The sequence below is a fragment of the Hypanus sabinus genome, chromosome 15 (genome assembly GCF_030144855.1).
Source record: "Hypanus sabinus isolate sHypSab1 chromosome 15, sHypSab1.hap1, whole genome shotgun sequence".
NCBI classification, from domain to species: Eukaryota; Metazoa; Chordata; class Chondrichthyes; order Myliobatiformes; family Dasyatidae; genus Hypanus; species Hypanus sabinus.
The window spans coordinates 12090273-12106901 of NC_082720.1; the positions used below are offsets into that span (position 1 = coordinate 12090273).

The 16629-nt window shown below is 42.5% G+C and overlaps 1 protein-coding gene across 1 annotated transcript in view; it reads left to right on the forward strand.

Annotated features, from left to right (window-relative positions):
- The window catches only part of LOC132405303 (dedicator of cytokinesis protein 2-like), a 640537-nt gene that overhangs the window by 163740 nt on the left and 460168 nt on the right, over nt 1-16629 (forward strand). The window contains exons 18-19 of the mRNA XM_059989997.1: nt 15072-15252; nt 15473-15570. Coding sequence (XP_059845980.1) covers nt 15072-15252; nt 15473-15570 — 279 coding nt within the window. The remainder of the gene's footprint in view (nt 1-15071; nt 15253-15472; nt 15571-16629) is intronic.

The following is a 16629-nucleotide window of genomic DNA, read 5'->3' on the forward strand; positions in this document are numbered from 1 at the left end:
CTTTTGTGGGTATGGGAGCCAAATTTTCAAAAATATATCATATTCATTTCTTAGATTGTATGTAATTTTTTCAAGTGGAATACAACTACATATTTCATTATTCCAACGATCCATAGTTAAATATAAATCAGATTTCCAAGTAACTGCGATAACTTTTTTGGCTACTGCCAATGCAATTTTTATAATTTTTTTCTGATACTTATTCAATTTAAGTTTCGGTATTGTCCCTTCAATGTCTCCTAATAAAAATAATACTGGACTATGTGGGAGTTGTACCCCAGTAATTTGTTCCAATAAAAGTCTTAGATTTATCCAAAATGGTTGAATTTTAAAACAAGACCAAGTAGAATGTAAAAAAGTACCAATTTCTTGATTACATCGAAAACATTGGTCAGACATATTTGAATTTAATCTATTTATTTTCTGTGGTGTTATATATAATTGATGTAAAAAATTATATTGTATTAATCTAAGTCAAACATTTATTGTATTTCTCATACTATCAGAACATAATCTTGACCAGTTTTTTCTATCAATTTTAACATTCAAATCAAATTCCCATTTTTGTCTTGATTTATGAATTCCTGATTTAATTGTCTGTTTTTGAATCAAATTATACATACAAGATGTAAAGTTTTAAATTTTTTGGTGCCGATTAGATTCATAAGGTAGCATAAGAAACAGGATGGGGCATTTGTTCAATTTGTCTCTGGAGGTGAATGATGCTAGAAATGTTATCTTCAATGCCTTTTCCCAGAAAATACTCAGTGAGCCTTCTCCTCGGACCTATAATGCTGGTTTGTCACAATGTTGCACTTGGGGATTTCAACCTATTGACCATGAACAAAACAGTAATTTCCAAAAAAAAGCTCATTATAATCTCCAAAATGATCTTGGCGGTTAGGAATTAATCTGTATCCAATGTATCAATCACTAATTTTATTAAATAATTTTCCAATCACCATTTGTAAATTCAGAATGTTGGACCTATGTTTTTTAGCTATTGTTTCAGCCCACATCACAGGGTCTTATGTTCATTAATATTTTCCTTTGTCATGTAGTATCAGCTGTTATATTATTTTAAAATTTAAATGTCAAAACATCCCATTGCATTTCCAGATGCTTAGCAAAACATTAGACCTAAAGATGATATGGGCAGTAGGAAATCAGTAGGACAATTTATGAGAAATAAAGAGATTGAGGAGAGATTAATCTGTTTAGTTTGATTCGCCGTAGGTTATGTACTTTCCACAGTCTGGTAGCTGTGATAAGTTGTGTATACACTGATCAAACTTACTTGTGCTAAGGACATTAATGTTAAATCACAAAGCAGTGAGCACCCTGAGTCAGTAAAATGGGATGTGGTTTTTGAAATACAGATTCCCTTACTTGAATCAGTTTGACTTTCATGACAATTCAGACAATTCAGTAGTTCATCTAACCTTTTGACTATTTAGCCCTTTCATTGTAATTTTTAAGAAAATCTGTATTTTAGCTCTTCTTTTGGGTCAACATTTGACCTTGATTCTGCAAAGGTTTTGGCATTGCCAATAAACCTGTTTCTCAACACTTCTTGTGTGGTGGGTGTCCCTGATGATGGACGCTGCTTTCCTGTGACAATGCTTTGTGTAGATGTGCTCAATGGTGGGGACAGGTTTACCCATGATAGCCTGGACTGTATCCATGACTTTTTGTAAGATTTTCCATTCAAGAGCATTGCTGTTTCCATACTATGCTGTGATGCAGCCAGTGAATATACGCTCCACTACACATCTATAGAAGTTGGTCAAAGTTTTAGATGTCACGTTGAATCTTCACAAACTCTTTAGGAAATAATACACGGTTTTATAGTACTGCATTATTATTGGTAATGTTCTTATTGGTTCTATATTTAATTTAAATACATAATTTGTTACTCAGTTTATATTTTATACCTTTTTAACTATTTCCATAAAACTCTGAGTAATTAAGGCAGCCACCTTAATTGGGCAAAAATGTGCTGCATTAGTGTCCCAATTAGCCAGAAGTTGCTGTTTTCAAAATGTTTGACATTATTTTGTGTAAGGATAGTCAGAATTAAATCTCATCTTATCATGTCCCGTCTCAGTAACCCCCTGTGTACTTTGGTGTAATGGTTTCCCTGAAAGCAACAATCTCTACAGGTATTTTATTCAGTCCCGTCTCTTTTCATTCCACTAACAAGGAAAATGCACATCGTGTTTCTTCTGACAAATGGGACCAATAGATTCAATGTTCCCCTTCATCATTCATATATTGACCTTCCACAGCTTTCAGACTGTGGAAAGTACTTCTGGCACTTGCCCTTCTCCAAATGAATGAACTGCCTGTTCTGAGGACAGCTTGCAATTCTTGTCACTGTAGAACAATACTTGACCTTGGTCCGGCAAAGGTTTCAACATTGCCAGTGAAACCAGGAGTGAAGGAGCATTTAATTGTACACATAAGTAAGTCCACAGAACCCTACTAACCACACTGGAAAAACCACTGTATTGCAACAGAGATGGAGTAGAGAAGTAAAGAAATCTAGTTATATCTGTATTGTATTGAGTATTGATCTGTCTTGTTATCCAAGGAAGGATCTACTTTAGAAGCAGTACAGAGAAGGTTCACTCAGTTGATTTCTCAGTAGAAAAGGTTGTCTTATTAGGTAAAACCAAGCAGTTTGCATCTGTACTCCAGTGTCTGGAAGAGTGAGAAGTCATCTCATTGAAGTAAACAAGATTTTCTTTCTTTCTTTTTACAATATTTTTATTTTTATTCAGAAGAAAAAAAAAGATTTACAGAGTGCAACACATAGATACATCTCAACATAACCTGTGTATGTGCATATATTGTAATAACATTGATCAAAATATTACAGCATAACATATAAAGGTATACCACTCAGTAATCAAAAATTTAAAGATAGGTCATACATCATAAAATAAATTTATATATAAATATAAAAATCAACCCCTACCAACTACCAAAGAAAAAAGCTGATGGATGGCAATGGATAATTAGAAAGAAAAACATATTCACTTAAGAAGAGAAGATAAAAATATACATAAAAGTCTGTGCACTGTTAAACTTTATAAATTGGAAAAGTAATTTAGGAAAGGTCCCCAAATATCATAAAAAGTTTGTTTCAAATTTAAGACTGAGCAGCGGATCTTTTCTAAATTTAAATACAACATAATATCACGTAGCCTTTGAAGATGTGTAGGAGGAGTAGATTCCTTCCATTTAAGCAAGATTGCTCTTCTTGCTAAAAGAGAGGTAAAAACTAAAACCTGTAGGTTAGGAGTATTTCAAGTTAATTCTTCATTTGCAATAATACCAAACAAGGCAGTAAGTGGATTTGGGTCAAATTGGACCCTAAAAAGTTGAGAGAAGGTATGAAATACTTCCTGCCAAAACTTTTCAATTTTAGGGCAAAACCAAAACATATGAGTTAAAGAGGCATCAGCAGAGTTGCATTTATTACAAAGTGGAGAAACATTCGGGTAAAAACTGGAGAGCTTCTGTTTAGAAATGTAAGCTCTATGAACCACTTTAAATTGTAGAAGAGAATGACGAGCACAGAAAGATGATTTATTAACTCGTATAAGAATTTTATTCCATCTATCATCAGAAATCTGACAATTTAGGTCATCCTCCCAAGCTTTTTTTATTTTATCTAAAAAGTCTTGTCTAGAATCAATCAACAAGTTATAGATACCGGTAATAGAACCATTAACAAAAAGTTTTAAATTTAAAAGATCATCCAATAAATTTTTATCGGGACCTATAGGAAAAGTAGCTAATTGGAAATGTAGAAAATCTCTAATTTGAAGGTATCTGTAAAAATGTGATTTTGGGAGTGCAAATTTATTTGACAATTGGTCAAATGAAGCAAGAGATCCTGAGATAAACAGGTCCCAAAAACACTTAATACCTAATTCATCCCAATTTTTAAAGACTTTATCAGTCATGGATAAAAAAATAATTAAGGAGAATGGATGATAATGAATAATTTGCTAAACCAAAAAATTTTCTAAATTGAGACCAGATCCTTAAAGTTTGCTTAACAATTATGTTATCTGTTGTTTTATTTGCTGAAAAAGAAGAGTATGATCCAAGAAGAGAGACAATAGAGGAATTTTTTACAGAATTAACTTCTAAGGAGACCCATGATGGGCAATCTTTACGAGAAATATAATAGGACCAGAAAGTAATATTCCTTATATTGGCAGCCCAATAGTAAAACCTAAAATTGGGTAGGGCTAGTCCACCCATCTCTTTATTTCTTTGTAAGTAAACTTTACTTAAACGAGCTTGTTTATTATTCCAAATATAAGAGGTTAAAATTGAATCTAAAGAATCAAAGTACATCTTAGGAATAAAAATAGGTAAGGCCTGAAAAAGATACAAAAACTTGGGAAGAATCTTCATTTTAATTGAATTAATTCAGCCAATTAGGGATAAAGAAAGAGGGGACCATTTAGAAAGTGTCTTTTTCACATAATTCAATAAGGGGTTTAAGTTTTCTTTAAATAAATTCTTGAAGTTTTTAGTAATTGTTACACCTAGATATGTAAATTGACTTCTAACAACTTTGAACGGAAATTTGGCATTTGATGACATTAGGTCATTTAAAGGAAATAGCTCACTTTTAACCATATATAACCATATAACAATCACAGCACGGAAACAGGCCATCTTGGCCCTCCTAGTCCGTGCCGAACCCTTAATCTCACCTAGTCTCACCTACCCGCACTCAGCCCATAACCCTCCACTCCTTTCCTGTCCATATACCTATCCAATTTTACCTTAAATGACACAACTGAACTGGCCTCTACTACTTCTACAGGAAGCTCATTCCACACAGCTATCACTCTTTGAGTAAAGAAATACCCCCTCGTGTTTCCCTTAAACTTCTGCCCCCTAACTCTCAAATCATGTCCTCTAGTTTGAATCTCCCCTACTCTCAATGGAAACAGCCTGTTCACGTCAACTCTATCTATCCCTCTCAAAATTTTAAATACCTCGATCAAATCCCCCCTCAACCTTCTACGCTCCAATGAATAGAGACCTAACTTGTTCAACCTTTCTCTGTAACTTAATTGCTGAAACCCAGGTAACATCCTAGTAAATCGTCTCTGCACTCTCTCTAATTTATTGATATCTTTCCTATAATTCGGTGACCAGAACTGCACACAATATTCCAAATTTGGCCTTACCAATGCCTTGTACAACTTTAGCATTACATCCCAACTTCTGTACTCAATGCTTTGATTTATAAAGGCCAGCGTTCCAAAAGCCCTCTTCACCACCCTATCTACATGAGACTCCACTTTCAGGGAACTATGCACAGTTATTCCTAGATCTCTCTGTTCCTCTGCATTCCTCAATGCCCTACCATTTACTCTGTATGTTCTATTTGGATTATTCCTGCCAAAATGTAGAACCTTACACTTCTCAGCATTAAACTCCATCTGCCAACGTTCAGCCCATTCTTCTAACCGGCATAAATCTCCCTGCAAGCTTTGAAAATCCACCTCATTATCCACAACACCTCCTACCTTAGTATCATCGGCATACTTACTAATCCAATTTACCACCCCATCATCCAGATAATGTAGTTTCAGCTTATATCCTGAAAAAGAACTAAACTGGGAGATTAAAGAAAGAACCAAAGGTAAAGAAGTTTCAGTGTTAGAGATAAAAAGTAAAATATCATCAGCGTATAATGAAATTTTATGAGACATATCTTCCCTTAGTATACCAGAAATGTCCTTAGATTCTTGAAATGCTATTGCTAAGCTAAAGCAAAAAGTAAAGGACTAAGAGGACAACCTTGTCTAGTCCCCTGCTATAATTTAAAGGGCTTAGAAATTTGGGAGTTAGTAATAACCTGAGCGGTAGGAGACAAGTAAATTAATTTAACCCAACGAATAAAATTAGGCCCAAAATTAAACTTTTCTAAGGTCTTAAAAAGATAATTCCACTCAATCCTATCAAAGGCTTTTTCTGCATCTAAGGATAATATACACATATTATATATACAAAGATTTTAAAATTGTTTGAAGGGTAAATGCAGATTGCCATTTGCCCCAGTGAATCACGAACAAGAGAAAATCTGTAGATGCTGGAAATCCAAGCAATACTTACAAAATGCTGAAGGAATTCAGCAGGCCATGCATCATCTAGGAAAATAGTAAACCATCGATTGGCCCAAAACGTTGACTGTTTACTCTTTTCCCTGATGCAGCACAGCCTACTGAGTCCCTCCAGTACTTTATGTACATTGCCCCAGTGAACCTTTGTAACTCTTTACATCAGATGGTTGTGATTGTTCAGGCTACAATGAAGTGTGAAGCAGGAGGATCTGGACTATAAGGGTATGGGAATCGAGCAGCAATTTGTGATGGCCAAGGATTAGGTCAATTGCTATTTTACCTAATGCTGGATCAATGTCAAGGAGCTGCATGGCTTCATCCATCTTCCATTTTTTTGTATTTTTACTTAAGTACAGTAAGCTTTCACTGTAAAATATAAATACCCATTATCAGTCCTTTATCTTTTGTATCTGAATAATCTGGGAAGGCTGAATATTCCTCTGCAAACACAATTTAGCTTTTCCATGAGCTGATAAAGGGGAAAAAGGATCTAGTGCTTTCTTATGTATATGATGAACAAACTCTTCTTGGGCTTCCAGCCAGGTACAGATATCGATTATAACTGATGTTTCAAAGACAAACGCTGCCATCTTTTTCAAGGTTGATGCCTGAGTATCTCTAGTCCAGTGGTATTTAACTGAGGGTGATGTCCTTGTCCTGGCATCTCAAACGGAATGCTAAAGAATGAGAAAGCTTTACCTTTTCTCTACACAATGATTCAAAGCCTGAGAGAGTTTATTCACAATAAAAAGAAATGATGACGGCGCGACACAGCTTACAGCGGTCAATCCGGAGCTGATTATCTGTTACTTGTGAAGTGGGGTGCCGTGAGCAATCATAATCGATTGAAAACGGACGTGGGAGTATGGAGGAACATCGGGAAATCTCCAGGAAGATCTTCTTCGTTGCTGCTGCTGCTGTGAGGTCCGGGACTCTGCTGGGAATAACAGGCCCCCAGTCCTCGGGGTTTCGTTGCCGATGGCCGTTGATGGGGCCGTCTTAATACGCTCAGCAGAGGATGGTGCTCGGAGAAGCTGTGCTGGAGGGGATGGTCGTTGGCTCGGAGGTTTGACGGACTTGGAGTCTGCTGCGTTCAGGTCGCTTTTGGTGTGTGCTGCGTCTGCGAGGCTGGTTTCAACGGAGCTTCCATTGTGTGCTGCGTCTGTGAGGCTGAATCGGGCGGCGCCGTGGCATAGCAGGGGTATTCCCTTCTGCCACCGGCGTGGGATGGCAAATCTGTTGGGACCCTGGGGACTTGTGAAAACTGTGTGGTGATTTCTTGTGGTCCTTTAACATCTTTGGACTATTTTTACTAAGCCCATAGTCTGTTTTTTTAATCAATTATGCTATTGTTTGCACTGTTGTAACTATATGGTTTTCTACAGGTCTTGTAGCTTTAGTTTTTGGTCTTGTTTGTCTGGTGGATTTGGAGCTCCTTTCCGGGGAACGCGCTAAGACAGTAGCGCGATATTAATACGCAGCAGCCTCTCCGGACTCTGGATTGGGGATTGACAAATGTTACGTGGATTTTCTGGTGTAGTCTGTTTTGTCATATTCTTTTGTGATATCATTCTGGAGGAACGTTGTCTCATTTTTTAACTGCATTGCATTTGTGGTTTCTAAATGACAATAAACTGAATCTGAATCTGAATCTGAAATGTGTTGCTCGTCAAGTGTGGAGGCACTTGTGTGGGAAAAGTTACACGCAAAGGGCTGTGGCTTCAAGGCATCAGACAGTCATTTGAGCCTGAAGGTATGTTGTTGGGTAATACTGTGATTCACCTCTGCCCAATTGCTCAGATGGAGGGGTGTTGCAGAGATGGTGCACTGGAGCTCAGATATTGTGGTGTGGTAGGGTGTGGGACTGTACTGTTGGAGAAGTGGAGGAGTGCTGGGTTTTAACATCACCCGCAGCTCTGGGGACAGCTGCCACTGTCATTCGGGTCAGGCTTGAGGTGGGTTCAGCAAGGTGGCATCAGATTTGAGAGTGGAGGATCAGGACTTGGAGTATTGGAAAATGGCACAGAGTGGATGAGGCAGGCTGGATTCTGTCAATTCTAAACACGCATGTGGAGACAGGTAGTTACATTTAACGCCAAGGGTACGTATTGAGAGTGTTGGGGAAGGTCACTTTACTTTGTGGAGGTCCTAAGGAAGAGATTAAATAATTTATTTACCTGTGGCAAAAACACACTGCAGGAAGAACTCTGCAGGCCAGGCAGCATCTATGGAGGCAGTGAAATCACTAACCTGCATTAGGATCCCAGCCTGAAACATCAACTATCCACTTGCTGTCTGACCACCTAAGTTCCTCCAACAGCTTGTTGTTTTTACACTCCAGATCCCAGCAGCTGCAGTCACTTGCATCTCTAATTTATTTACCTGTCAGATTTAATCATCCAGTACTATACTGCACTGTGCCTGTCATTCTGGCAATGCTTACAACAGTTGCATTTAGGACAATGTGATGTAATTTTCCCTGCAATGCAGCCAAAGTTGAAATTTTCTTTTACCCCTGTGCTTTTAATTCCACAATGCTGAACAAAAATGTTGTGCAATTAAATTTCTAAGCACTTAATTTGACATGATGTGAGCATTTAGCTATCATATTAGCAGAAATTCAATCACATTCTCCAAGACAATAGACAATAATGAGCTTACTGTGGCGACCCACTTTCTGTGCAGGCGAACCAGCTCACAAATAGCCAGCGCACCTCTGACATCATTTCCGCCAAGAGAGGGCGGGCGCTAGGGATTAAATGCCAGCACCGCGAAGTTTGGATAAACTTCGACTTATCGACTGCGTGTCGTCTCTAGCTCTGTATGTAGTACATCGCTACATTGGTGACCCAGACGGTCCAAATGGGATTTGGACCAAAGATGGTTGACTCTTCATCTGTTCACGCAGTTTCGCTAAAATTGCCGACTTTCTGAACTCTGCAACCACGCATGTGGTTTAACCAAGCATAAGCCCAGTTCCAGATTCGGCAGATATCTTCTGATTCGACGTGTTACTATCACGTGGTGAGCGCCCTTGACCAGGAGACGGCCGCCCAGGTTGCGGATTTCATACAGTCGCCTCCGGAAGAAGGCAAATATGAAGCATTCAAGGTGCTGCTCATTGAGACCTTTGACCTCTCACGGCATGAGCGGGGTTCCTGCCTGCTTCACCTGGACGGTTTGGGAGACAGGCTGCCGTCAGCATTGATGAACGAGATGCTGTCCCTGGCTGACGGACACAAGCCTTGTCTCATGTTCGAGCAAGCGTTCCTAGAGTGACTGCCCGAGGACATACATCTGCTGCTGGCCGACGCAGATTTCAGCGACCCCTGGAAGGTGGCGGCCTGGGCAGACGTGCTGTGGAAAGCCAAGAGAGAGAGCTTGGTCAGATTACCAGGCCACGCGCCCAACAGTGGACCAAACCAGGCCCGGCAGGGGGGCGCACACAACACAGAGGCAGGAGTGAGGAGGCCAGTGAACAGTGGTGTTTCTGCCACCAGCGGTGGGGCACAAAAGCGGGCCGTTGTCGCCTGCCCTGCAGGGGCCAGGGCCAGCAGCCACTGTACGTCTGGGACAAACAGTCGGGACGCCACTTCTTGGTCGACACCGGAGCGGAGATCAGCGTCTTGCCCCTGACGGGGTACGACACCCTCAACAGGAAGCCAGGACCCACCCTGAGGGCCGCAAACGGCAGCTCGATATGGACCTACGGCACCTGCACAGTGCAGCTGCAGTTCGGCGCCAGCCGGTTCACATGGGACTTCACACTGGCTGCCATGGCCCAACCACTCCTGGGGGCGGACTTCTTGCGAGCTCACAGCCTGCTGGTCGACTTGCAAGGGAAAAGACTGGTACATGCCGAGACTTTCCAGACGTTCTCCCTGGGTGAAGCCAAGTTGCCAGTCCCACACCTGGACTCCATCACGCTGTCAGACAACAAATTCACCAGAATCCTGGCGGACTTTCCATCGATTCTGGCACCGCAGTTCATGGCAGCCATGCGCAGACACGGGGTTCAGCACCACATCCCGACGCAGGGACCACCCCTCCACGCCCACGCACGAAGGCTTCCCCCAGAAAATCTCCGCCTGGCGAAGGAGGAGTTCAAGAGGATGGAGGAATTGGGGATCGTATGGAGGTCCGACAGCCCATGGGCTTCCCCCCTGGACATGGTGCCCAAAGCAGCTAGGGGTTGGAGACCATGTGGCAACTACCACAGACTGAACGAGGCTACCACTCCAGACTGCTACCCCATGCCGCACATACAGGACTTTGCAGCAAACTTGCATGGGGCAAGAATCTTTTCCAAAGTAGACCTCGTCCGGGGATACCATCAAATCCTTGTGCACCCTGAAGACATCCCCAAAACAGCACTCATCTTCCCGTTCAGCCTGTTCGAGTTCCTCCGAATGCCATTCAGCCTGAAGAATGCCACATAGATGGTCCAGCAGCTAATGGATGCGGTGGGATGCAACCTGGACTTGGCGTTTATCTATTTGGATGACATCCTTATAGCCAGCAGTTGTCGTCAGGAGCACCTGTCCCACCTCCACCAGCTCTACTCCCGCCTGAGTGATTTCAGCCTCACGATCAACCCGGCCAAATTCCAGTTCGGTCTCGATACCATCGACTTCCTGGACCACAGGATTATCAAAGACGGGGCAACACCTCTGCCCGCCAAGGAAGACGCAATCCGCCACTTTGCCCGGCCCAACATGGTCAAAGGCCTACAGGAGTTTGTTGGTACGGTGAACTTCTACCACCGTTTCCTCCTTTCAGCAGCCCGTATCATGCGCCCTTTACCCTGATGTCGGGTAAAGGCAAGGACATTACTTGGGATGAGGAGGCCGTAGCCGCTTTCGTTAAAGCCAAGGAAGCCTTGGCAGATGCCGCAATGCTGGTGCACCCCAGAATGGACGTTCCGACCGCACTCATGGTGGACGCATCTGACACAGCAGTCAGTGGGGTGCTGGAGCAGCTCATCGAGGGGCGCTGGCAACCCCTGGCATTCTTCAGCAAGCACCTACGACCACCCGAACTCAAGTACAGTGCTTTCTACTGGGAGCTGTTGGCACTGTATCTGGCAATCCGGCATTTCAGGTACTTCTTAGAAGGCAGGTTCGCCGCGTTCACGGACCACAAACCGTTGACCTTCGCGTTCACGAAGGTGTCCGATCCCTGGTCAGCTCGCCAGCAGCGACATCTGTCCTACATCTCCGAGTACACGACGGACATCCAGCATGTCTCGGGAAAGGACAATGTCGTGGCGGACGCACACTCCAGACCAGCTATCCAGGCCCTGTCCCTGGGGGTGGACTATGCAGCACTGGCGGAGGCACAGCAGGCAGATGACGAGATGCCCAGCTACAGGACCACAGTCTCGGGTTTGCAGCTGCAAGACTTTCTCGTAGGCCCTGGTGAGAGGACCCTCCTGTGCGACGTGGCTACCAGCCAACCTCGCCCCATCGTCCCTGCAGCCTGGAGGTGGTGAGTTTTCGACTCCATACACGGTTTGGCACACCCATCTATCAGGACAACCGTCCGGCTGGTCTCCAGCAAGTTAGCGTGGCACGGACTTCGCAAGCAGGTCAGTGAAAGGGCCAGAACGTGCGCGCAGTGCCAAACAGCCAAGGTGCAGCGGCACACTAAAGCCCTGCCGCAGCAGTTTGAACCCACCCACCGGAGGTTCGACCACATTAATGTGGATATCGTGGGCCCCCTACCAGTGTCCCGAGGAGCGTGGTACCTCCTAACTATGGTAGACCAGTTCACGAGGTAGCCAGAGGCAGTCCCGCTCACCGACACATCTGCCGATTCCTGCGCCCGAGCACTGATCGCAACCTGGGTAGCACGCTTCGGGGTACCAGCCCACATTACCTCCGACAGAGGCGCCCAGTTCACCTCCAGCCTGTTGGGAACGCAGCTACACCACACTACTGCCTACCACCCACAGTCGAACGGACCAGTGGAACGCTTCCACTGTCACTTGAATTCAGCTCTCACGGCCCACCTGAGAGGACCTAACTGGGTGGATGAGCTTCCCTGGGTCCTGCTTGGAAATCGCACAGCGCCCAAAGAGGATCTGCACGCCTCGTTGGCTGAGTTGGTGTACGGCACACCCCTGACCGTCCCAGGAGAGTTCATACCAGCCCCAAGAGGGCAAGAGGAAGAACCCGCAGCAGTCCTGGACAGGCTACGCGAAAGGCTTGGCAACCTGGCCCCTGTACCAACTTCACAGCATGGACGGACCCCGACCCATGTACCCAAAGACCTGCAGAACTGTAAGTTTGTGTTTGTATGAAGGGGCGGACAATGGGCACCGCTACAGCAGCTGTACGAGGGGCCGTTGAAAGTGATCAACAACAACGGGTCCACATACGTTCTGGACATCGGGGGGGAAAGAGGAGGTTTTCACGGTGGACTGATTCAAACCAGTCCATGTGGACTTGGCGCAGCCGGTCGAGGTTCAGGCACCACGGCGCAGAGGCAGACCTCCCAAACAGAGGCTGATCCAGACTATGGACATTGGGGGGTGTATCACCAGTTCTGGGGGGGTGGGTTATGTGGTGACCCACTTTCTGCGCAGGCGAACCGTCTCACAATTAGCCAGCACACGGGGGGGGGTGGGGGAGACTTTGGTAATGCACCTCTGACGTCATTTCCACCTGGAGAGGGTGGGCGCTAAGGATTAAATGTCAGCACCTCGAAGTTTGAATAAACTAGTCTCGAAACGACTTACCGACTGCGTGTAGTCTCTCGCTCTGTATGTAGTACATCGCTACATTACATTAAACTTTAACAAGATTGCACTTGGAGAACACTGCAAAGAATGTAGGAAGGAAGTCAGGCTTCAGGGAATGTAGCAATCTTTCTGGATGCTGCTTGGCACAGCAAAGTGTGGCTTTTCTCATTAGAATATAATTAATTAAATAGAAATATTCTAAAATTATGGAAATAATGCTCAATGTTTACTGAACAAAGTTGAAGGAATATGGGAGTGGAGTTGATAAATGTGTTTGGAAAACTCCTGCATGACGGTGAAATGCTGGTCCTAACAATAACCTGCTTCTGTATTTGATTCTGTGCCTTTGCCAGTACGTATGACAACGAATCTACATGTGCCTGTGAAAAATTAACATATTCTCACAAGGCCATTTGAACAAGCTGTTTCAGTCAGAGAAGATCTAATTACATTTAACAGTCTGAACTCAGTTTAAATTCTTGTAATAAAATTATTCCTGATGATGATTGAGGAGACTATCAGAGTTTAAGGGCCAACTTAAATGGGTGCCAGCTTTTTTATTCATTTTGAGTCAAAAAGCACATAAGCAACTGATGATCAATATTAACACGAAAAACATTTTATTTTCTCTGCATTCCCAACAACTCCTCTCAGATTCTACCATTTACCTAATAGACTAACAGTGAATCAGCAATCCGCTCTCCTTTGGGATGTTGGAGGAAACTGGAGCATTTGGGGGAAAGCCACCCGGCTGGAGTTTGGACTTGACCCAGGATGCTGCAGCTGTTGGAGCACAGCACTACTGCATTATTCTGGCATTTCTAATGTTACAAAGGAATCAATTATCAAAGTTACTTGTTTCATGGAACTTTTTAAAAATACTTAAGCCGCACTGCATGCATTGGAAATGTCTGTTTTGCACAGACTGGAGTAGTTCCAGCTCCAATTCCTTATGGTGGATTGTTAGAAGCTGCAGCAGGACGTAGCTCTCTCAGTTGTAGTCGTCGGGGCACTGGAAGTTTCCCTGACTTCCCACATCCCGCAATAAGTGCACTGCGTTACAGCTTTTCCCTTGTACTATCATGACGTACACCGTATCTTGGTGCATGTCTACCGTATTCTTAGGCACGTTAGCATAGCGGTTAGTGCAATTGCTTTAAAGCGCCAGTGATCACTGATTGGGGTTCAATTCCAGCTGCTGTCTGCATTCTCCCCGGGACTGCGTGGATTTCCTCCTACATTCCAAAGACATATATTTTAGGCTAATGAGTCGAGGGATGCTATGCTGGTGCTCAAACAGACTGACTTCTGCACAGGCTGTGTTGGTTGTTGGTGTAAAACAATGCATTTCACTGTGTATTTCAATGTTTTGATATACATGTAACAAATAAGGTTCTCTATTTATTTCTTATTTATTTAATTTTTTTATTTGCACTGATTGTCATCTTTTGCACACTTGCCCCAAGTTGGAGTGGTCTTTCACTGATTCTGTTATGGTTACTATAGAAACATAGAAAACCTGCAGTACAATACAGGCCCTTCAGCCCACAAAGCTGTGCTGAACATGTGCTTATTTAGAAATTATTCTATAGATTTATTGAGTATGCCAGCAAGTATATACACAGTGTATACATATATGTACACAGTAACATATATGTACTCCGATAATAAATTTACTTTGAACTTTAAATAAGGCTGATCTCTTTAAGGGACATCACAGTAGCATAGTGGTTAGCATAACACTGTTACAACCCGGATTCAATTCCTGTCTCTGTCTGTAAGTAGTTTGTACATTCTCCCCATGATCCCACAGGCTTCCTCTGAATGTTCCTGTTTCCTCTCACATTCCAAAGGTGTACAGGTTAGTAGGTTAGTTGTTCACATGGGTGCAAATGAGTGGTGCAGACTCATTGAGCTAGAAGTTAATGAGCCATATCTCTAAATTAAAAATTTGATTACTTAATAATTAACTATTTGCCCTGATAACCAGCTGTAGTGATTCCTTCCTGTATCTCTAGTTGACGTGGTGCAGGGAGGATGGAATCTGCCACTGTCATAAAGGCCTGTGATATTCAACTCATCACCAAGTGACATATTTACCTACTCAGATCATGTGCTTTAAAACAAAATATATTTGATCTCATTCCCTGTTTGTTTACGGTCTACAGGGTGACAGCAAGAAGTTGGAAGATGCCAGTATATACTCCAAGCTACAGTCTACCCGACAAACCTCTGATTATAAAGGTTCTACACTCAGCCGCAGTAATACAAATGCAGGTCTCTCCAACAGTTTCCGAGACACCTTCATCATCACTTCACTTGTGTGCTCCACAAAACTGACGCAGAATGGTATGCATGTATTAGAGCTTCTTACTATTTAGGCTGTACTCAGGGTGTGCTCAAAATCATTTGTTTCTTCCTCCACAAGTGCCGTTCAATCCATTGATCTTTTGCCAGCACTTTTTCACCATGCTCTGTGTTCCACAGCATCTGCTGGATTTTTGTCTTTGGCTGAACGTGAACCTTGTTGACCAGCTCTGGTAATAATGGGTTGCTTTCTTTCACACAGTGGGCTTGCTGGGCCTCCTGAAGTGGAGAATGAAACCAGAACTCTTGCAAGAAAACCTGGAAAAACTGAAGATCGTGGATGGGGAAGAGATAGTTAAGGTATGGTTAAGTTCTGTAATAAATCCTTTTCTAGGCTCTATATCATTATCAAATTTCCTTAGCACTTTTCATAATATTTTTTGCCAACGCCAGTATCACATCTTCAAATGGCAGTTCATCATCAACCAAGCTTAAACTACAGAGTATCTGACGGGCAATCATAGGTACGTCTGTGATGTCTCTGAAAGTGAAAAAGAATGTCACAGTTTCCCATCCAGGTATCTTCCTATAAAGCTGAACTATACGTTATTATTGTGTGGAGAACAGAATGGTTTATCAACATCTCTACAATTACAGATTAACAATGATGCAATTGAATGATAGAAAATGAGTTCCAGAGACTAGCTAGGTAAGTGTTACTCCAAAGCCCTAAACTTCTTCATGATTAGATCATCTTTAAAATTACTTCTGAGCAATGAAACTGTCTAATAGAAATCAGAACGGCCGATTAATTTGTACTGATCAACCTTGAATCTAAAGTAACAGGCACAAAATGCTGCAGGAATTCAGCAAGTTCCTCCAACAGTTTGTGTGTCTAGTTCAAGACTTCTATAATCTACATAATCTCTTGTGTTACTGAATCTAAACTGCTCTGTAATTTAATAATTTTATGGAGTACTAAAAATAGCCTCCAAATTTGAGGTCAATGACTTCAGAGTAAGTCAAAGTGAAAAAAACTGAGCTGAAAAAATTGCACACTTTAATTTTTGCAGTAATAAACACATCATAATCAAGATAATTTCTGCAGAGTCCTCAGGCATCATGTTCTCTAGTACAGACCTACCTGGAGGCTTCCCTTGTGTTAGGTAATATATTATTTCAACTGATTAGTCTTTGGAAAGGAGGCTACCTAGGGTTATGCCAAATCATTAAAACAAATGCATAACTGTTCACCACTTTAGTCTAACCTGCAGGGATTTTCAAAGCCCAGACATGGTAAATTGATTAGTCTTATGCGACACTCTCTTTCTTTGGAGCTTCAGTATAGTCACCTGGGATAAACTATACTAAATTCTGACAGCTCCAAGGGTTACATCAGCTACAAGACCAATGGAGAGC